General features: G+C 32.8%; 1 protein-coding gene across 12 annotated transcripts in view; it reads right to left on the reverse strand.

Annotated features, from left to right (window-relative positions):
- The window catches only part of LOC148622285 (dmX-like protein 2), a 73,457-nt gene that overhangs the window by 27,541 nt on the left and 23,923 nt on the right, over window positions 1-21,993 (reverse strand). For 11 of the 12 annotated variants that reach the window (XM_088572042.1, XM_088572041.1, XM_088572039.1 and 8 more), the window contains 23 exons: window positions 20,980-21,651; window positions 20,549-20,681; window positions 20,172-20,321; window positions 19,377-19,611; window positions 18,552-18,688; window positions 17,501-17,888; window positions 17,202-17,342; window positions 15,098-16,699; window positions 14,549-14,730; window positions 13,671-13,790; window positions 12,440-12,537; window positions 11,933-12,098; window positions 10,154-11,357; window positions 9,213-9,499; window positions 8,224-8,552; window positions 6,772-6,884; window positions 6,339-6,584; window positions 5,653-5,795; window positions 4,693-4,823; window positions 3,123-3,253; window positions 2,162-2,357; window positions 1,754-1,871; window positions 739-840 (listed from right to left, as the gene is read on the reverse strand). In XM_088572042.1, coding sequence (XP_088428168.1) covers window positions 739-840; window positions 1,754-1,871; window positions 2,162-2,357; window positions 3,123-3,253; window positions 4,693-4,823; window positions 5,653-5,795; window positions 6,339-6,584; window positions 6,772-6,884; window positions 8,224-8,552; window positions 9,213-9,499; window positions 10,154-11,357; window positions 11,933-12,098; window positions 12,440-12,537; window positions 13,671-13,790; window positions 14,549-14,730; window positions 15,098-16,699; window positions 17,202-17,342; window positions 17,501-17,888; window positions 18,552-18,688; window positions 19,377-19,611; window positions 20,172-20,321; window positions 20,549-20,681; window positions 20,980-21,651 — 7,024 coding nt within the window. Of the gene's footprint in view, window positions 1-283; window positions 299-738; window positions 841-1,753; window positions 1,872-2,161; window positions 2,358-3,122; window positions 3,254-4,692; window positions 4,824-5,652; window positions 5,796-6,338; window positions 6,585-6,771; window positions 6,885-8,223; window positions 8,553-9,212; window positions 9,500-10,153; window positions 11,358-11,932; window positions 12,099-12,439; window positions 12,538-13,670; window positions 13,791-14,548; window positions 14,731-15,097; window positions 16,700-17,201; window positions 17,343-17,500; window positions 17,889-18,551; window positions 18,689-19,376; window positions 19,612-20,171; window positions 20,322-20,548; window positions 20,682-20,979; window positions 21,652-21,993 lie in introns of all 12 variants that reach the window. The other variant, XM_088572031.1, reaches the window with a different exon arrangement.

Below are 21,993 nucleotides of genomic sequence, written 5' to 3' on the forward strand. Positions count from 1 at the left end.
TTATGAAGAGAAAAATGGGTCAGTTGATATAGATAAAATCAGAGGAGTAAACAAATCTGACAAAGTTTACAAGAGAAGCAAACATTCTTAAGCAATAATTACTTCCCTCCACTAGAATGCCCTACAGCAAATTAACCAAACTGTAACTTTCAGTAAGAAAATTTTTTGATTTCACAAGATGACATCAATTAACCAACTTTATTTCAGTAAGCAAGACAGTATAATGCAAGATACATATGTATGAAATAGTCATCAGAAAAAATAATATTAGTAACCACATTACCTCCATGTTTTGACCCTAAAATTTACAATTCTCCTATTACTGGTATCTAATGATGTATCAGAGTTCCATTTTATTTGGAAGATCAACTATTGTGAAGATATATCAAGGAACAGCAGAAATAACATACTGTTAAAGTACTTCAATTTGTGGTTATCAGTTATTGTCGTATTTTTTCAGTGGAATTGTAATATTTGTGAAATTTGATGTTTGAGTCTGATCTGAACAATAGTGTTATACATCAAGTTTGAAATTTTCTGTATATTTCAATTCATGGCATAAGTGCCTAAAAAAAAACACTATACTGGTAACAACAAACTATTACCATTCACAGTAGGTTATTCCACAGCTGCACAAAGACTATATCAATTTAGTGTCTAAATCAGAAAAAGCTAGCTCTATCCATTCAGGTAAATATGTGTGGGATGCTTTAAAATAGAGAACAGTTTGGTACTGACCTGATTAATAGCAAAAGCTGTAATAATGTCTTGTTCTTTGTGGATGATTTTCATTGGCTCCTTCAATCTACTGTCCACAGAATCAGCTGATTGCATGTCTACCTGTTCAGGTGTAAAAAAAAAAATCTGGCTCGTATCAGGGTACAGATTGATAAAGTCAATGAAATATTTTTAAAGTTTGGAATATTTAAAAAAAACTTGCAAGGAAGGTATTTAATAAACTGCACTTTGATTGACTGAAGATGGGAGGGGTTTCATTCAAAATGTGTTTCAGTAGACCATTCAGGGTGCTGTTAAAAAGAGGCATAACCATCATAAAATTGTATGGATAGAAATAATATACACAACTGCATTTTGCATCCATATTACATAAACAAATTGAGAAAATTTGTTTAGTAGTTTGAAAGAAGTCACAATGAGCAGTTGCTTTAGTCATGAACTTCTGAAGACTAAATTTAAAGAGGCATAGCTCTCACACAATTTGAGGGATAGAAATTTCCAGGAAATTTACACAACTACTATATAGAGAACAGCTTATTTGGAATGATACTGACCTGATTAATAGCAAAAGCTGTAATAATGCCTACTGAACAGATTTACAGAATTTGTGTCCTCACTACATACTACATTTAAATAAATTCTGGTCAGTAGTTGGCGAGGAGTAGTGATGACAAAAAGAAAACAGATGGACAGACTGATAGGACAACTCATCAAAAACATTACACCCTCTGCAACATAGGGTATGTTTAAAGTGAACACTGCATCTGGTGTTCAGAAATTATAGTCCATTTTTTACTTTAAAAATTGAAATTAGGTAACATCTATGATAAAAGACCCCCATTAAAAGAAACAGTAAAAACAACTTGTTAGCAGCAATATAGCAGGGACCATATAGTTGGCAAATAGCATACAATTAGCAGGATCCACCACTTAAACAACACCAAAATCTTAGTAGAGAGGAAACATGGAGAAAAACTATTTGACTACCAAAACACTTTTGAACCCAATACTTTACCCTAGAGTCTTGTTGTTTCCTCTTCCCAAACACATATCTAAGAAAGATCTCTTTTAAACATTCCTGCCTCAGTAAATGGAACCATAGTCTCTTAATTGGCAGAGTGGAATTGCTGTCACTGTCAAATATGGGAATACAGAACTAACTTTCTTAGATTAAATATTAAAAAAAAAGATTTAAGTTACTGCAAGTTAAATAAAATGTTTGAAAATATGAAAAAATGTATGGAAGACATTTATTTCAAATATTTATTAACAACTGGTGTAGTGATAATATAAATACTAAATATTTTCTGTATGTTGAACAGTTGATCATAATAATAAGACCCTAAAAGTTTGACAAACACTGGGAGAATGTAACGTAAATTACCGCATATAAAAAATATATATAAAACAATTAGAAACTTACACAAATGGAGTGTTATTGATGTTAAGGAGAGCTTGATACTTGGAATGAGGTTGTCCTTGTACGATGTCGAGGGAGATACAAGATAAGAAGTCATCTGGTGGTCCAGAAAACATATCCAGCTTACTCAATAACATGTCCAACCATTGTTCTAATGTCTTAAACACAGCATGTAACAATGGTGAACACACTGGTAATTCTGTAATCAGAAGTAATTCATATGTATAGGCACTTTAAAACGAAACCTAAAATTTAATGATACATGAAAGCATGAAAGTCTACAAATAAATTATAACTTTCAGAGTTGCAGTTTTGATTAATTGATTGCGGTTAAAAATCTCCTGCATATTAAGACATTTGACCAATCACACAGACCCTGCTTGTACTAGTTCAAGTTGGACGGTTCTGAATTGAATTTCTTTAGCAAATATGTGTACTATATAAAAATATTTGATAAAACTGAAAATTTGAAATGTTAGTAGTATTAAATATTTTAAAATACATGTATCACCACTACAGTTGTGTCAAACATAAAATCTCTTTTTAGTCTCAAATTACAAATGCAGTTATAAATGTGTTCATATTTTTCCTTGCAAATTCCCAGTAAAAGACAGAAATTTTTATTTAGTTCATTTAACTGACCTTGTTTCAGATTTACTGGCATTTAAAGTAGGAAATACTAGTATTCTTTCTGGTCATACAGGCTAAAAACAATTCTCAAATTTGGAAAGGCAAAAATTTTATATGTAGCATGGTATCCCCTAACCATATAAAAATCATTTGACCCAGTGATCTTTGTACTTGCCAATAGGGTTTTAGGTTGTCGTAAGGACTCTGACAATAGGGTTTTAGGTTGTCGTAAGGACTCTGATAATAGGGTTTTAGGTTGTTGTAAGGACTCTGATAATAGGGTTTTAAGTTATCGTAAGGACTCGGATAATAGAGTTTTAGGTTAAGGATTTACCTGGTAGCTCTATACCAACAAATGGAAGGAATGATAGTAAGTTATTCAGCACCAATTTCACCACAGAATATCTAATCAAGCACCAAGAATATGAATTAGGGTCTGTATGTTGTTGAACAGCTGATAAATTCCTGAAAAGAAGTTTCAAGCTAATCAAAATAAGATCTCTCACTTGCTCTCTGTTTATTTATATTCGCATGATTGAGAAGTTTTATTAATATTTTGTTACTTGACTGATATGTGATCCAGGTACTGCAATAAATTTCAATGTACAGTCAAACCTCAGTAGCTCAAACTCCAAGGGACCATTGAAATGTGTTTGAGTTATCAGCAGTTCGAGAAATTAAAGTTTGTACATTTCCAGATTTCTTCTCTTAATGGTCGACTTTATCATTAGAGACTGGTTACTTCCTATGAAGTTCTTGGATATTTTTCATTTGCTTTTAGAAGATTATGTTGATTTGTGTACATTAAAAATACTGTGTTTGCTATTAAAAACTTTCAGAGTCCGAGTTCCTTGATCAATTATTTGTTTTCATCTGATTTTCTTTGATATTTTCATCATGTTGACTTTGTAATCTGGTTCTCTGGTCAACATCATAAGCAACCCTAGGACAACTAAAAATATAGACTTAGGTCAACCATGATGGCTATGCACAATATATGAGTAAACTGCCGCCTATGAAATGTAATAAAAACAAAGATGAAATGATCTAACTTATTTTTATTATTGTGCATCTGTACTGAAAGATGATATAAGTAATTAGAAAAAAAAATATTTAAACATATTTTTTTAAAAATTTGAATGCATATGTAAAATATATTTTTTATGTGGCCAGTTTTGGATTGCAGTATGGTTGGCCACATAAGAGAGGGACTACTTTTATTAGAATGTATAAATGTAAATAAAATAATGTCATATTGGTTCAGCCAATCAAAAGTCAGAGAATGTCATTGGTGACCCTGGGTTATATTTGAGAGAAACTTGTGGACCGAAAATATTATCCGGACTGCCAGGTTAGCCAACTGGAACATTCTAGAACTTCAGTCGGTACCATGTTCGATTAAAACTACCTATTAGTGATGACTTAAGTATTACCTAAAATTAACTAAAATGATACTTTGATTAATGATAGGGTTTCAGTTTTTCACACCTTTATTACCCAAGCTGACAAAATGGCTGGCGAGTTCGAATTAGTGAGGGTCCTTCTCTAAGATTGATAACCAAGTGGACCAACTATCAGTTCGAATGTGAGAGAAATGGAAGTTTGAGATATCCAAGGTTATTGATATTGGTTATATAGGAGAAAAGTTTGGTACTTTGAATTGTGTTGTAGAAATCATGGGTGTTCGAGCAATCCAAGTTCATGCAAGTGAAGTTCAACTGTAATTGGCAACATACATTTTATTCATTGTTTTACTATCAAATATTTTTAGATGTCATTTAGACAAGGACATCCACATAGAAATATAAAAAAAGAAAGAAATACTTTCAATACTTCCATTATTCCATTTTAACACAGCATGTTTTAGCTGTAATTAGTCTTCAAAAAACCAAGTGTAAACCTACAGTGTTTTAGGCCTGAGGGATATATCATCATCATCATCATAATCCTCATCTTCCTCTTCATCTTCATCTGAAGATATTGACTCCTCTGAATCATAGTTGAACTCTCCATATGAAGAACCAGTTGTAAATGGCTACAAAAAATGACAACATACTGATTATCATATTGAGTAGTTTGTTCATTTATTTATAGGAAATTTATTAATAATAAAAACTGTGTATCTGAATTCCATTTCACCAAATAATGGCAAAATAAAACCTAAAATTTTGACCCAAATAATTGTCATTTTATAGTATCACAGCGGTATCTTAACATAGGAAAACTCAAGTAATAAGAACAATGTAAAAAAAGATAAAGGAATGTTTCCTAGAATGTGACTAGTCTTGATCATAAAGAATGTGATCATACCAAGTTCTGGGCATAGGAGTGTGTCCTTGAATGTGATAAATCTTGGTCATCATGACTTTGATCATACTAAGTTCTAGAGGATGGAATCTTTGCTTGAATGTGACTAACCTTTGTCATAAAGAATGTGATCATACTAAGTTCTTGATGTAGGAATGTTTCCTTGAATGTGACTAACCTTTGTAATAAAGAATGTGATCATACTAAGTTCTTGAGGTAGGAATGTATCTTTGAATGTGACTAACCTTTGTCATAAAGAATGTGATCATACTTAGTTCTGGGGGTAGGAATGTTGTCATAAAGAATGTGATCATACTAAGTTCTTCAGGTAAGAATGTTTCCTTGAATGTGACTAACCTTTGTCATAAAGAATGTGATCATACTAAGTTCTGGAGGTAGGAATGTTTACTTGAAAGTGACTAACCTTTGTCATAAAGAATGTGATCATACTAAGTTCTGGAGGTAGGAATGTTTCCCTGAATGTGACTAACCTTTGTCATAAAGAATGAGATCATACTAAGTTCTGGGGTAGGAATGTTTTCTTGAAAGTGACTAACCTTTGTCATAAAGAATGTGATCATACTAAGTTCTGGAGGTAGGAATGTTTCCTTGAATGTTTTCCTTTCCTTTGTTGGTATATGTGGACCTCCCATCACCTTCATGTGTAATCTCATCCTCTGCTTGGCTAGGTCATCATCAGCTGAAAATGTCAGTATTATGATACATCTTTTCAAGACTTAATCCAAAAGACAACTTTTTGTGCTCATTATAATTTCCATCTTTCCTCATTGTGCAATATTGAGACATACTGAACTCGAATTCAACTATGGCAATGTACAGAACATTCACAAGTTAAGAGAAAACTTCTTTTCCCAGCTAACAAGCATACCAAAAAGTATTATTTTAATCCTTTTAATGACAAAATGTTCTACAACAAGAAGTCAAACACCATGTTGTGCTACATATACCTCATTATTAATGAAATTCCATGAAACAGGCAGTTTATATCAGACAGCAAATTTAATCTCTTACAACATTTGTTCTATCTATATAAAGCCATATACCAAATTTGGAATTAATCCATTCATTGGGAGAAAATTTGGACAGATATAATGATGAACAGAAAAGACAAGGTGATTCCAATATACTACCCAACCATTAAGTGGAGGTTTAATATAAAAGAGTGTGTATTGCATGTTCATTGTTTATTGAAGTATATGAACTTCTCATAGAATACATATACCTGGTAAGGGCGATCCTGTTGATAATTTCAAAGCTGTTTTCACACCACCACCAAACAATGCTGACCAAAGTTGCTGGTTAAACCGATGAGCCACAAGCCTATACAACATGTGACAATCATATGCCGCAAGAGCATTGACTAAAAGACTGATGAACACAGCTACCATAGATTCACATAGTAAGATGTTTAACTTGGGTGCCACATCATCCTTCTCTCTGGCAAGCAGAACTCTCAGGGATGTCACACCTAAGAGTATAAACATTGGTTATACTATTGAACTAAGTGGACTGATTATTTTGGTTGTTTTTGTTAGTATGGTATGATTCTCCATTTAAAATTTAAATTTTGAATTTGTCAAGTATCTAAAATAATCATTTGATTTACAAAATTACTTCTGTAGAAGTAGAACGTTGTCTATAAAAACAAATTCTACCTGGCCATTTGTTTGGTGAGGTATTGATGATATCATCTCCCGAGTTAGATCTCCTCCTATATCTCTGAACACCAGCCATTAAATGGCCTGCCTGACTACTGGTGAAATTATGACTTCAAAATAAATAAAATTAACATTATTTATATTTTTGTATGCATAAATATTAGTATTGATTAGAATAAGGTGAATAACAAATGAATACAAGAAGCAACTTAAATGTTAGAAATAATTGATACGTAACTTCACATCCAATTAACATTTATATCATAAGAATTTTAAGACACTGTAGTACCTAATAAAACTGGCAAAATATAACAAAAAGTAGAGTGAAAATGAGGATTAAATAGCCCAAGATATCAAAATGAGGATTAAATAGCCCAAGATATCAAAATGAGGATTAAATAGCCGAGGATATCAAAATGAGAATTAAATAGCCTAAGATATCAAAATGAGGATTAAATAGCCCAGGATATCAAAATGAGGATTAAACAGCCCAAGATAACAAAATGAGGATTAAATAGCCTAAGATATCAAAATGAGGATTAAATAGCCCAAGATATCAAAATGAGGATTAAATAGCCCAGGATATCAAAATGAGGATTAAATAGCCCAAGATATCAAAATGAGGATTAAATAGCCCAAGATATCAAAATGAGGATTAAATAGCCCAAGATATCAAAATGAGGATTAAACAGCCCAAGATATCAAAATGAGGATTAAATAGCCCAAGATATCAAAATGAGGATTAAATAGCCGAGGATATCAAAATGAGGATTAAATAGCCTAAGATATCAAAATGAGGATTAAATAGCCCAGGATATCAAAATGAGGATTAAACAGCCCAAGATAACAAAATGAGGATTAAATAGCCTAAGATATCAAAATGAGGATTAAATAGCCCAAGATATCAAAATGAGGATTAAATAGCCCAGGATATCAAAATGAGGATTAAATAGCCCAAGATAACAAAATGAGGATTATATAGCCCAGGATATCAAAATAATGATAGTTAAATGTGTGTTTTGTTTATGTGTTACAAAATAGTAGTACATTGTATATGTATACAATATCCTTAACTACCTGTACTTTTACAATGTTCTAGTCAATATCGAGGTATGAAAATTGTAATTTTCTGTGAAATATCGAAAATGCCTTGAAATTGTCATTTTCAAACCATATTTTATATGAAATGAAAGTTATAAAAAGATATTTGAACTATAAGTTGTTTGTCACATGCCTAATCAAAATACAAAATATGTTTTGTTCCATCAAAACAATCTACCTTGAAATACCTAAGTGTAAAATAAAAACCAGAACAATCATATCTTGAAATGTCAAATAATATTGGGCCTAAAACTGACCGTAAAGATGTGACCCCTTTGGCAGTGGAGGTATCATGAAAGTCTTTAAATCTTTCAATTCAAAACTGCCTATTTGAAGGACAAAACTAACCTAGTAAAGCCTTCAAGACTAGCATCATTACTTTCCTTCAATGATACAACAAAACTATCACAGTCACACAAACACTGATATATACATGATGACAAGGCTATACACAGATTTCTCATTGTTAACACAGTATTTATTGCACTATCTACACCAGGGGGAGACATTATTTCTATCACTGAATGAAGTAGATCCTGTGTCATACACTGTATATGTTGTATTGGGTCAGCTATCACTGTTTTAGAACTAGCAATGGCTGCTGATAAAAGAGGAAGTGTTGTTGGGAAAGGTAAGGGAGATAACAGCTGTTGTTGGGTCTTCTCTTGTTGTAATTCCTACAATTAGATTTAAAGCAGACATTTAACTTGATTTAATTTATAACAATGACACTATCATAATACAGGCTGTCCTTTCAATTTATTATCGTTCTATCTTCTCTGATTTTTCTTAAAATATCAGATCATAAAAAGATGAGAATATACATGTATATCTTACACACTCATGATACCCTGCTGGAACACACAAGTTTTTTTTGGGAGTCCAGGGTTGCTTGTTGACTTTAATTTTATGTGACCTTTTTCAATTTGGTTTCTTCATGTTGTATGTTGTATATTCTTCATCTCAGATTCTTTAATTATATTCTTATTAATCTTGTTCTATCCTGACTACACCCTAATGATGTTTCTTGTCAACAGTTCCATAATAATTAGGAGAGCACAATGCTTACATTGGTAAAAGATTGTTTTTTTTTTCTTATTCATATTTTGTATTTCTCAAAAGGAAGAGAATATTTTAATATCAGTTTAAGGTACAAAAGTATCCTATTGAACCATTACTATAACAGCGCAGAGAACTGAAGTTTGCTGTTGGTCAACAATGATCAAGCAGTATTTGTACTTGTCAGCTAAGACTTGTTGTAATTCACAAAAAATATCTGAACAGCTTAAAATTGATTATATTATACATAGTTACAATTATGATACAAGAAATCCTACTTGTAACAAGAGCAGTAACTCCATCTGTACTGAGGCCAATCCTCCACCACCAGCCCCTTGTAACATACAGTAACTAGCAAGTGTCCTAAGAAGTTGTTGGTGAGTCTTCAACCACTGCTTTCTATTGGCCATTCTCTCTAATTTAGACTGGAAGTCCATTTTCTCTGCCAATATGACTTCATGGAGGGTTGGTTTATATGAAGAATCTGATCTTACTGACAAAGACCTTACAGCTTTTGAAGGAACATCAAGGATATGTTCTTCTACAACAGTGTCAATTCCAAAACCTACAATATTTTATACAGTTAGAAAAATCTTAGCCAGCATAAAAAAATTTGCTCGTTTTCTTATTATAAACATAAGCATAAGATTGTTTTTGATATGGTGATCTCTTTAATATCTTAAACCCTATTTTTCTCAAATAATATTGTTTAGATGGTTAGATTTGTTTTAAGAACAGACCAACTACAGTTTTGAAGGACATAGAGGATAGCTTGAAGCACTTAAAAGGCAAGACAAGTACTAGTGTCAAACCAGTGGAAATCTTTTTAATGACAAGGTGAAAATAATCAAGATTTCACAGCCTTCATATTGTTCAACACATGTATTATAATATTTGTCTGTGTAATGAAATATCAAGATACTAGAACAATACAATTATGTTGATGAACAGAAAAATCTACAGTAAGTAAATAATTTTAAAGAAGAACTCTAAAAAGTAAGAACCAAATAACATGCCTATTAATACTGTACAGCAGGTTATCTTTGGGGTGTAAAATTTTGGTAATTTTGAGGCAAAAAGATATATGAACAATGTTTGCACTTCTAATTTTGGCAGATGCTAAGTTGTGCATTATGTTCTTAAGCCAAGAGTTAATATTTTGCGGAATTTATTTTGACATTTTTACTGCAATACGGTAGAATTTCCACAGAAACCTTACCATCAGGAGGTTTGTTAGTACCAGGAGAAACCATATCAGATGGCATTTGTTGATCCTTGTTGCCATAGTTACTCAAGAACTGTAACACTTCTACTTCCTTCTCCAACCAGATATACAACTGAAATCTCAACTGTCCCCCATCAACTTCAAACCCTGTGGCCAAGGTATGCATTTCTTCCATTAGAACCTTCAAACATGCTATAAATGCATACTGCTGAGCAAATATGTCTATCTGTTGCTGACCTTTTGGTTGATCAGATTTATCATCAGTTTTGTCAACAACAAGAGAAGGAACCTCCTGTTCTGTTTGTTTTTGAGGTTCTGATTCTGTTTCAGATTCATCAGAACTAAAACTAATGTCAAATTTGGGTTCTTCTAAATCAAACTTGACGGATGGGACACCCCAGTCAATGCCCCCTGATGATTCTACCTTGTTGCTGATTGGTGTACTCCAGTCCATAGAATCACTTGCTTCCTTGAACCCATTAGTCAATGGCTTACCCCAGTCAACACTGTCTGATTTGTTCATAACACTGTTAGAAGGTTCCTCTTTGATAAAAGGATCAATTGTACCAGTTTGTATTTCAGCAGATGAAGACACAGGTGCAAAGTCTTTGACACTTTTTGCTGATGCATTTTCGATAACAGGAGGTAGTTTGGATAAAACTTCAAGTGCTAGTAATGGACACCCATTCTTATAATGAGTATGAGCTGTGGTGAAGAATAGTCTTCTTTCTAAAGGAGTTACTTTGTCTACCACGACGGAACTATCATCTAATACAACAGTTTGTTGACGAGTAAAACCAGGAATGACACTTTTTCTTCTCTTCCCAGTCTCTGCTGAAGCCATTCTTTGTCTCAAAAGTAAGGGATGAGTTCGTAAATAATTGTAAAAGTTAAAAACACTTGGAAGTGAACTAACATTTTCCATGTCACTACTTTGCCTTATTTTACAGGGTCTTTTGGCATCTTGTAATAAAGTATTTAACGATCCTCTAAAGTCTTTAAATGACCACAATGACATGCTCCGTAGAAATGGATCAGAATGTTGTCTATCAGAATCAAAAGCATCACCAGATTTATCACAACCTAGAATTTGAGCATTAAGGATTCCTTTGATACTCTCTGGCATCATCTCCTCGCCATCATACAGTCGACAGATCACTAATGCTAACTGTATATCATTCAAGTTGTTCAGACAAACCTATGTAAAAAAGAAAAATCAATAATACTCTTACGACCATTGGTGAAGAACAGACCTGAATTTAAAAGAGTTACTTTATTTTCCACAAAGGAACTATCATCTAATACTAGCGTTTGTTACTGAGTAAAACCACAATACAAATAAGTTTCCTTTTTTCAGCAGTATTTGTAGTATATATTTTTAATAGACAAAATAACAACTTAAGCACGCAAGTGTAATTTTGAACATCATATTGGTGTCTAAAGAGTAAGTTTTCACCTGATCCTGAAAAGTGTTGGTTGCAAAGTACAAATTTCCATAAAAAACTCAGGTAATCAATTTTCCACAACTTACATGATGTATTTGACTCATATCTCTTACAATTTTGAATAAGTTTGTTTTTCTTTTAGTCTTTGAATTATGAAAGGCATGCAGCTCAGTTAAGTCATTCTTTAAATTAACTGCAGATTAAAGCCTGCTTGTCACTTTTGTAGAGATTTGTGTCTTTTGTGTAAATGGCCCACCTCTCCATGTGATAACAACACTTTCTAATGATGTAATACCGTTGATTTATCTTACATTTATCACATGCTTACCTCAACAGCATCATTCAGTGAGCCTGCTAACAAAAAGAATGCTGCCGCATGTCTGAACCTCTGTTTCCCAAGTAAGTCAAAGGCATTCTTCAAGGCTGCCTTTCTCCAACGGTCCTCCTCAAAGTCATGCTTAAAGAAATCTACCATTTTCTTGTTACTAAGAGACCTAATCAAAGAAAAAGGCTTTTCATAACCGAAATAATTTTACAGCAAATCATTCCTTAGTTTGCTCAAATACTCTAAAACATTAAATCTGTAGTCACATATTTTCATGGATTCTGTCAAGTGAACATATTCATGTATCAACTTTCGTGGTTTTGAAAATGTTTAGTAATTGATAGTGTTAAAAATCTATTTGCACCAAAAAATAGCAAATTAGTACACTATGATAATTAATAAGTCTAAAGTAGTGCTCAATTATCACCTCATGAAAAATATTGTACTGATCCTTTTCGATCACTGGACTTGCTCTACAGCTTTCCTTAATCACAAAACATATAACAATACCTATATAATCCCCATAATACACTTTTCTTCTTCATAGCCAAATAATATATGGCAGCATCCATAGGATCTTTGTCTGTTTGAAATGCTGCTTTAGCAACCTTCAAAAAAAACATATGATTAGCATCATTACCCTCTCATACTGCTTAAACAATATGGTTAAAATTACATAAATGTAATGATGCTTGCTTGGTTTTTTACAAGATACTGAAATATATCTACTGGATAACTTGATTTACTCAAATCTTTCCTCCTTATTTTAATTAAAGTGAAACCTGTCCAAACTGAAGAACAAGGGGACTTTAGTTTTTGTTTGGTCTAGATAGGTGTTCAGCTTTGTCAGTGTCACTTACAACCTGACAGTTTCGGTCTTCTTTAAGGTCTCAAAGTGGTAACTGGCAGTAATTTCATACTTCAAAAAGACCAAGATTCATCTGTTTTGTTAATAATGTTATGACTATGTCAAACTGTTCTCCTTACGATGTTATTAGGAAGATTTTATTGACAATTTGTTAAGAAAGTTGGTCTGCCAATTAAACCAGAAGTTGACAAAAGACTCTATATAATTATTATGACCCACAGGTATCATGGTAGAAAAATAAATAGATTTTTCAGCCATTTTATTATAATTGTAAACTGAATTGGTAATACATAACATATGAAACATGTCAGAAGAAGAAAGAAAAGATTGAAATGTCATTTTAACCACATAGTAAAATAAAGAGATTAACATGAACTATGCATGTGTAATCAACCACACATGTTGAAGATTAAAAAACATTTCTAATTTATGATACTCATATAGACAATATAGATGAATTAAAATCAATTTGACCAAAGATTAAACTTTTAATTAATGTTTAAATTAATTTATTCATTCACCCACAACGTACTTACCTGTGAACAATTCATTAATTACAGGTGGGTGATAAATCGGCCCAAGTTATAATTTGGCCTCAAAGTCATCAAGGATAAATAAAGGAAATAATTAACTTTTGATTGGCAGGGGTTGGTTTATACAGGTAAAAAAACTTATAAAGGGATGTAGAAAGAATGAAATTCCGTTTTCTAAGGGTTTGGTTTACACAGTTTATTCTATAGTTCAGAATCTTTCTAATCAAAGATACCAAATCACCAAACATCAAATTAAAGTGACCAATATAGTACCATAAAATGCCAATTTAAATGCCATGGAAGATATAATTACATATATGTTAGCTGAACTGAGACTTACCTTTTCCATGGTTCTTTTCAATATATTGATGTTAGTGATCCACCAGCCAGCACCAAACTCCTTCAGTTCTTCCCATGTAGGCTCACCTTTCTGCATACTGGGTATATATGACAAGAGTTCCTACAATTATTTTCACACATATATTTAAACTACTAGTATATGGTAACTTGCAGTATTTTATAATCATGTTTTTCAACTACATTTGTATATTCAAATATCAATATAATTGAATATTCATGTAGTGGAAAGTTTAGTTATGCTTTTATTTATGGTAGTTCAAAGTTTGTAATTTTGTAGGAAAACCTCTCAATGGATAAAAAAGCTTTTAATAAGAACATACTGACTTGACTACACCTGAACAATAACTTCAACAAAAATCAAGTTTGAAAAGGTAGTCAAAACTCATAGATTTTCATCTTCATACAAATATACAAATGTAATAAGAAAGATCATGTCTTTTTCACATAAATATACAAGTGTGCATCCAATGAAGGAAAAAGAAATTTAAATCTCCAAATGCATACACAATTCACTAAGATTAAATGCAAATATACTCAAATAACTAATATGCATTGTCTAATGAACATTCATGATAAGTTATTACAATTTTAATAATTGGAATTTGATTAGAATGTCCAATACACAATCATGTTATCATAACCTAATTTAAATTGAAACACAGTTTCTTGTGGAAGCAAATTAGACCTCATTCATGCATGAACAGTAGGCTAAGTCACATTTGAATATGCATTCAATACACAATACAAATGTCATTGATGTCAGTAAACTGTATTAAACTTGCTTAAATTTGATAATACTTGTCAAATGTACAATATATGTGAACGGGGCGTTCAATAAGACAGATTCAAAGCACAAACCTCTGTTGATTCTGAGTGATAGGCCCATACTAGACTTGATGGATTGAGTCCTTGTTGTCTAAGTCTACCTCTCTGTACAGGAGGTAGTGTTCTAATTAAGTAGATATGATGTCTCATGGCTAAAAGGAACCTCAAACCACAGTCATCTATACTCTCTGCAGTATTACCTGCATTCTGTAAATCTGTAAACAGGAAAATTACAACATAAACAGATTCCTGAATGACTGGATTTTTAATTTGTTTATAAATATGATTTTTTTTCTATTTTTCAATCTTCTGCTGAAAAACAATCATTTTAGGTTTTTTTTTTTTTTCGTTGGGGGGTACATAAAGCTGTGAACAATAGCACAGAGTCTATTGTGAATGTGTTCAAACACTTGGTTCAGTGAAAAAAAAACTATACTGCAGCAAAGCACATACCAGGTAGTTATAATTGCCCAGGTTGATCAAAGCATTAAGAGTACACATTTATTACCAATTGAATGTTTGCCAATCCAAACTTGCAATAAATCGGCACATATATTGGGTAAATTATTTCACTGAACTAACCTGCTTTACTTTCAGCTTCAAATCGATCAGCAAAGTCTGTTTTAGTACTAGCTACAGTGTCAGCCAGAGCTAACAGATACATCTGGTCCAAGCTAGTCAGGCCTGGTAATTGTGTATGTGTCAGGTGAGTTGTCAGTAACCGAGCATGACCAGGACCAAAGTAAGAAGGTTTCTGTAAACCTTGAGAAGAGGAAGGAAGTCTTTTTCTAGTTACACTTGGATTGTCTGGACTTGATGAGAACACATCAACATTTAATTCCTCATCAGTAACAACAGCTGTATCGAACAGATTTGTGTAGTCTTTGTTGTTGGTGCTATTTGAAGTAGGATTCATGACTTCGGCATGAGCAACTGTGTTATCATCATCAGCAGCCAGAAGTGCATACATAGGTAAAGCAGGTATAGAGAGAATTTCTTTGTAATCAAGCTGAGGTTCTTGAGTTGGGTTATCTACAGGACTACTGGCACTAACTGATACAGTTCTTGGTCTTGTTAGTCGACTATCATCCTGCTCTTCATCAACACAAGTTATAACATCTCCACCAGATATACATCTGACAAGATGTGACAGTATAGCTTTCACTCTTCTTGTTTTACCAGAGTTTAACAGTTCCATCAGTAGTTTAGGATGATATTGTGGTAAAACAGGGTTGGCAATTCTATAGGCTTCAAACAACCCAAATTCTTGTATCACACTCAAACTAGTTGTACTTTCACTTTTGGATTTGTTGAATTTTGACAAATTTGATTCAGAACCTTTCTTTGACAGACTATTCAAATGTTTAAATGTTGGCATTGAGTAGGAAGGTTTAATTTTAGCTACAGATTTAGACGACTGCATATTGTTGATGCTATAAACAGTAAGACTAGCATCATCTAATGTCCTTTTATCAAAGTCCAATTCAGACACATCTGTATTTTTGGTAATATTTCTCCACTGTGAATATACATGCATTTCATTGTCCATACCTACAACAAGAATTCCTCCACGTACCCAGGACATATGCATTGGAAGGGGAGGTAAGCCATCAGCAGCAGTGAGTTCAATAGACCTTAATTTCATCCACTGAATATCCTCTTGTACTTTGGTTAACATAAGAGATTTAGACTTAACAAAGTTCTGCCTTCTAAACTGGGCATCCATAAAACCATGATTAGACTTGACAGCACTGCCTGTTTCTTGTTTATCACGCTGGTTAGTTTTCTGGCATGATTGAACAATGTCATTTGATACTTGTGCATACATTAGAATTTTTGAACCTACACCAACAGTTAAAATATGAGATCCATCTTCTGTAGACACCCAGTCTAACTGTACCAGCTGTTTCTGTTGGAGAACTGATTGCTTGTTCTGTTGCTCAGAAAGAGTCTTCTTTACACTGTATATGGTACTCATACTGGGAACATGAGTCAAGCGGTTCATATTAACCAGTGATGCTGACGGGGATATTGGTTTAGTATTTTCATCATCTTTGACTTCTAGATGAGCAGAAGGAGGACTATTTGGACTATATATACAACTTAAATCTATTTCAGGATTGTTTTCTGGTAGACTGATATTTTTCAGCTCTATAGTATCTTCTAACAGCCATTCTGAGCCACCTGAAAAATAGTTGTATCTCTTTAATAATTACATCTCTTACCAGGTATTACTCAGAATAATATCATTTAACATAATAAAAAATTTAAAGATTTCTTCCTCCATTTGTTTATTTTACAATAAATGTTGTAAGAAGGGATTGCAATCAACCTGTTCCAGTTTAGGTAGACAGTGAAGAATTCTGCTTTCTTTTTCCATTTGCATTGCTCTTAAGGGGAGGTAAGCCATTAGCAGCAGTGAGTTCAGTAGACCTTAATTTCATGTTTTCTGATAAACAACAAGTTGGAGATTCCCTCTGCCCTTACAATAATCAATCTGTAAAAAATCAAACTTTTATCATGCTTTATAACACTACAAATCTTGCTTTAAATTAACAAGTGCTTCTCATGTCATATAGAAACCTTACTAGAACAGTCTTCCAATGCACAAACAGTGTAAAATTAAATGCTTTCCCGTAGCAGGGCAAGTAGCATGCACAGACTAAGATGATGTTCTAATCCTTACCAGTGGATTCACATTCATATATAGCCACATAGAGGTTGACAAATTTGCCTTTTGTTTTATCTGCCATGGTTTTTACAGCACCCATTCTATATGCTATAGCTACTCTCCCACTGTAGGCACAGCTGACAGCTATTGGCTTGCCTGAAAAAAAAGAATATTTCTAACAACTAAAATGCCATGTAAAAGGGCAAGGTTAAACATATATTTTTTTCACACTTTTTAAACATTTTAGACTTTCATAACAGGATAAGGAAGGAATTTGTGACAAACTTCAGCTTTAACTGCCTATAAACTCATACCTGGTACATAAACAGCACTGGAATCATCAGCCTGAGTTAGCATTTTCCATTCCTTCCAGTTATAACTGACATCAGTGACCTCTGACCTTGTAAAGGTAAACATGGATGGTTTTCTGGGAATATGGTCTTCCTCCAAAGTATACTCAAAACTAACTGTACTAAGAGATAGTTCACTATGATGAGAAAATGTGCTATGTCCATTCATTACTTCCTCTACTGATGAAATATCACACCTCCAAAACCGAAGAGTACCATCTGAGCATGCTGTTACCAATAGATATGGCGCTAGACATGCTGGGTATATTGAAGCTGAACTCAGATGACCTGCTGCTATTTCAGCAGAAATAATGTCAACTCCTTCTGGCAGAGGTAATGATTCCATATATACCTAAAATACATATAGAAGAACAAATGATATATCTACCCGATTGTTATAAGTCACAAATACTGTGAAAGTACTTTAATTTGTGGATACCAAGTTTGTTGGATCAGGGAAAAAACACACACGGATTCTTGAATTTGTGGTTTTGAAGTTTTCAGTATACTCATCAATGGGAATCTACTATTCGTTGTGAACCAAACTTCGTGGTTTGACCTACCCACGAAAGCCATAAAAATTGGTACCCCACGAACAACACAAATTTTACAGTAAATGGCTTTCCAATATGATATCATGGTAGAAGATAATTGTAAAATATCATGAAACTGATAAAACTTTAGAACACTTGCATTTTATATGAAAATTCAAAGTTGTCCATACATGTTAGATTAAACTTCAATTCTTACAGTAATTAAGTGGGTGGTAAAGGGTTATTTTCAGGCTCCATTCTGTAACCTTTTCATTTCTCATGTTTTTATGTTAAAGACTCCTTATTCACAGTGTTTTGTGCAAATGACCAAAACTCCCCCAAATCATTTTTTCATGCTCCGTGATGGCAGCATTTTACTTTTCAAACTGTTATGCAGAGGACTCCTTTACCAACCCAAAATGAAGAGTGACAACATATTACATTAAGTAGAAAAGATGTGATACTTAATTTGAATGTCTTACTTTAGCTGTAGAGAAACAGAGTTTGACAGCCATGACTTTATTGGAGAAATGCTCTGGTGTAGAACTTCTAGAAGGTGGGTTGGAACCATCATCATCTACTATATTATAATCAGGTACGTAACTCCTCTTAGGATCCACTATAAAAACATGTATTAATCAATATTTTGTAATTATCAATTCTATCTTCATGTTTCAATGTCTAAAATATAAATTGTAGATATGAACATAAATATACAAATACAGCAAGCTGCCAACAATTTGTATTCATATATTTACTAATTTACAAAATACTGCTAAACTTTTAAACAACAAGATTTGTTTATTTCAAATCTAACATAAAGCACACATAGTCAAGATAGGTATACCTCCACTTGTACTAGTAGGAAGTTGATTCCGGAAATCTCTAACAACATATGCCCCATATATATAAATCCATATATCAAATTTGTAATCAATCCATCTATTGGGAGACAAGATCAATGCAAAGAAATTTGGACAGAGAGAATGACAGACAAACAAGATGATTCCAATATACCACCCACTCGTTGATTGAGGATATAATATATGAAAAATCTTTGAAAATCAATCATCCACCATTTATTCCTTCAAAGTTTTGTTCAACATTTTTGTTATGTCAACAGTTATATAATGTTGATAAATAAACAAAATTCATGTGTGCTTTTAAATATTCATGCAGAACAATTACAATTTGTGCTGTTAATGTATGCCACAATTGTAACCTACAATTGAAGATTAATATATAAATTTAAAAAAAATAAAATAAAAATCTCTTTGAAACTTATATCCTACTGTAAAACACACTACCTTCAATGTTGTTACAGTGAGGTCCCAGTTGAGAGGATATTGTTATCTTCCACATATGGAGAATTGAACCATGACCCTCCTTATTCTTCTGCAAGACAACTAAGTAAAAATTCTCTGAGAAATTGCCAGAGTTACTCAAATCTACAATGGCTTCCAGACTACCTAATGAACCACTTGGTGAACCTGTCAGTAATTGTTCTTGGAAGACATGAAGTAATTGTGTCTTTTGCCAATTCTGAATAATAAAATTGTATTACATTAGTACAGATTTAGGATTTAGCAAAGATTTGAACATCATACTAATTACTGTGAAAGTATTATTCTTTGAAGGGTACCAATTTCTGCAGTTTTCATGGGTATGGTAAACTACAAAAATTTGGTTCCCAACAAAGAAGGAAATTTCCCATTGGTATGTTTGATAGTGGTTTAAATCCACAAATTCATGAATCCACGAACTTATAATTTTCCCTTTAACCACAAAATTGGTACCCACCAATAAAAGTGCCTTCACAGTAGTTCAAGATAAAACAATCATCTAACTTTGCATACTCTTATCAATAGATAAGACTACAGGAAGAAAAGATAGTCTCCATCATAATGTAGATCTGATGTGTTTCCCTGCTCCTCAAGATATATACTTATAAATATCATCTGACACTGAAAATGTCTTAAAAAATCAAATCATGTTTATTTTACATTGTTACTAATGATTTTCTGCATGAAACTCAATGCCATGGTAGTAACAGTAACAAAATCAGCAGCTTAAGTAGAAGTATAACAGATCTATAAGAGTACCTGTTCAGCATCAGCTATAGGTTCCAGTTCTATAATACAGCCTGGTCTGGCAGAGGATTGTACACTAATTATGTTTAACAGTTCTCCTGGTGGTCTCTGGGCATCCACACTATACCCTGAACTAGTGTTACTAGAGAAACTCATACCAGGCTGAAAAAATATTACAGCACAACTTTCAGTACTTGTATTATTTCGTTTCTAATAAATGGGTTTTGATGTATATAAATGCCTGATTGAAATTTAAAATTTAAAAGTACTGTAATACAAATGTAAGTATTTTACAACAGTTAAGAATTTCAATGAGAATTAAATAAAGTTCTTTCATTTTTTTAATAACTATGTTTGTACTATTGAATACATAAGTTTTAATAAAATACCTCTCGTTTGTTGGCCTGAGAATCCAATAATAATGTTCTGGCATCTATCACAGCTTGGTACATCTTTAATGAAGCTCCATCAGATGCAACAAACAAAGCACTAGGAGAGTTACTAAATGTACCTAAAGTGGAACTGAAAATAGAATTACTAAGTAATTAAAACAACCAGATTAATCTATAATTTCAAATTAGATATCAAAGATTCATTGAATTCAAATGTCACAAAACACTATTGCAAAGCACTGTAACAATATATTCATAAGTATGTTTAAAAAGTATAACCTTGAGCCCAGTGTGGTTGTTGTCTCTCTGACATATTCACTATATCCATTCTTCTTATATTTCAAATCTAAAGATCAGTGTGTAAAAAATACTCGGCAAAATAGATCTGAATTGTTTCTAACAAGAATTTATGCAAATATTGTACTTACCTAGGCAGTAAAGTTGGTACCCAGGCAACATCTATGAAAGCAGAGATATCAGGGGCATTAATCCTGGCTAACTCAACAATGCCACCAGATTTAGACAACGGTCCCACAGGATCTACTCGCCAAAGAATTAACTCACTACAGAACTCAATACCACTTTTTCTTTCCTGCTCATCATTATCATCATTTTCTCTACTGCTGTCTGTCATTGGGACATTATGATGAGATGTTGTCAATAAAAGTGGCAACACAGGGTGGCATGCAGCATTATTTGTCCTAAATCTATGTCCACAAGCTCTAGAAGCATGAGCTACACTCACAACTGTGGCAAACTTTGAAGTGTCTGAAAAACTTATCTGCCACTGATTCATACTTCCATTCAAATGCTTTGAGATCATTAGTACATTTGGTATAAGCATATTATCATTCTGACCAGGAGAGCTTTTCCCTGATGCAGGTGCTGGTTGTGTTGGTATTTTTTCTGAACTCAAACGACTTTCAGTCAACCTCATGGCAGATTTAATATCCATTTTACTGTAGTTGCAGTACAGCATTAGATTGCTTGCCATAGTCCTAGCATCAGCTACAGGGAAAGCGTGTGGTAGACGTGATGAAAAACTCACTTGTGCTTGACGGAAACTGTAAGGGTTGTATTCATCTAACCAATCAACTAACCTGGAATATATAAATAGAAACATCATACAAATCAATCATAGCTAGGATCAGAAACAAATTATGGTTATGTTTTTGATGTTTTTTTTATGTTTTACAATGTACATGATTTTACCTTATGTTTTGAAGTTATCGCAGTATTTCATTTACAAAAAAAATTATGATCATAGTAATTCAAACTCAAACTTTGAATTTTATTTTACATAACCAAGGACTTTTATTCATAAATTCAAAAGTTAAAATTGTCCTTTTTGGAGGATCAAAAAAAGTAATCACTATCATAAATATAATGCAAGAATTTCTCAATTTACACTTTCCCTACTTGTATGTGTGAAAAGAAATCAA

The sequence above is a fragment of the Perna viridis genome, chromosome 3, assembly GCF_037379345.1.
Source record: "Perna viridis isolate PV_CMFRI_1.1 ecotype Kerala chromosome 3, ASM3737934v1, whole genome shotgun sequence".
Classification (NCBI taxonomy): Eukaryota; Metazoa; Mollusca; class Bivalvia; order Mytilida; family Mytilidae; genus Perna; species Perna viridis.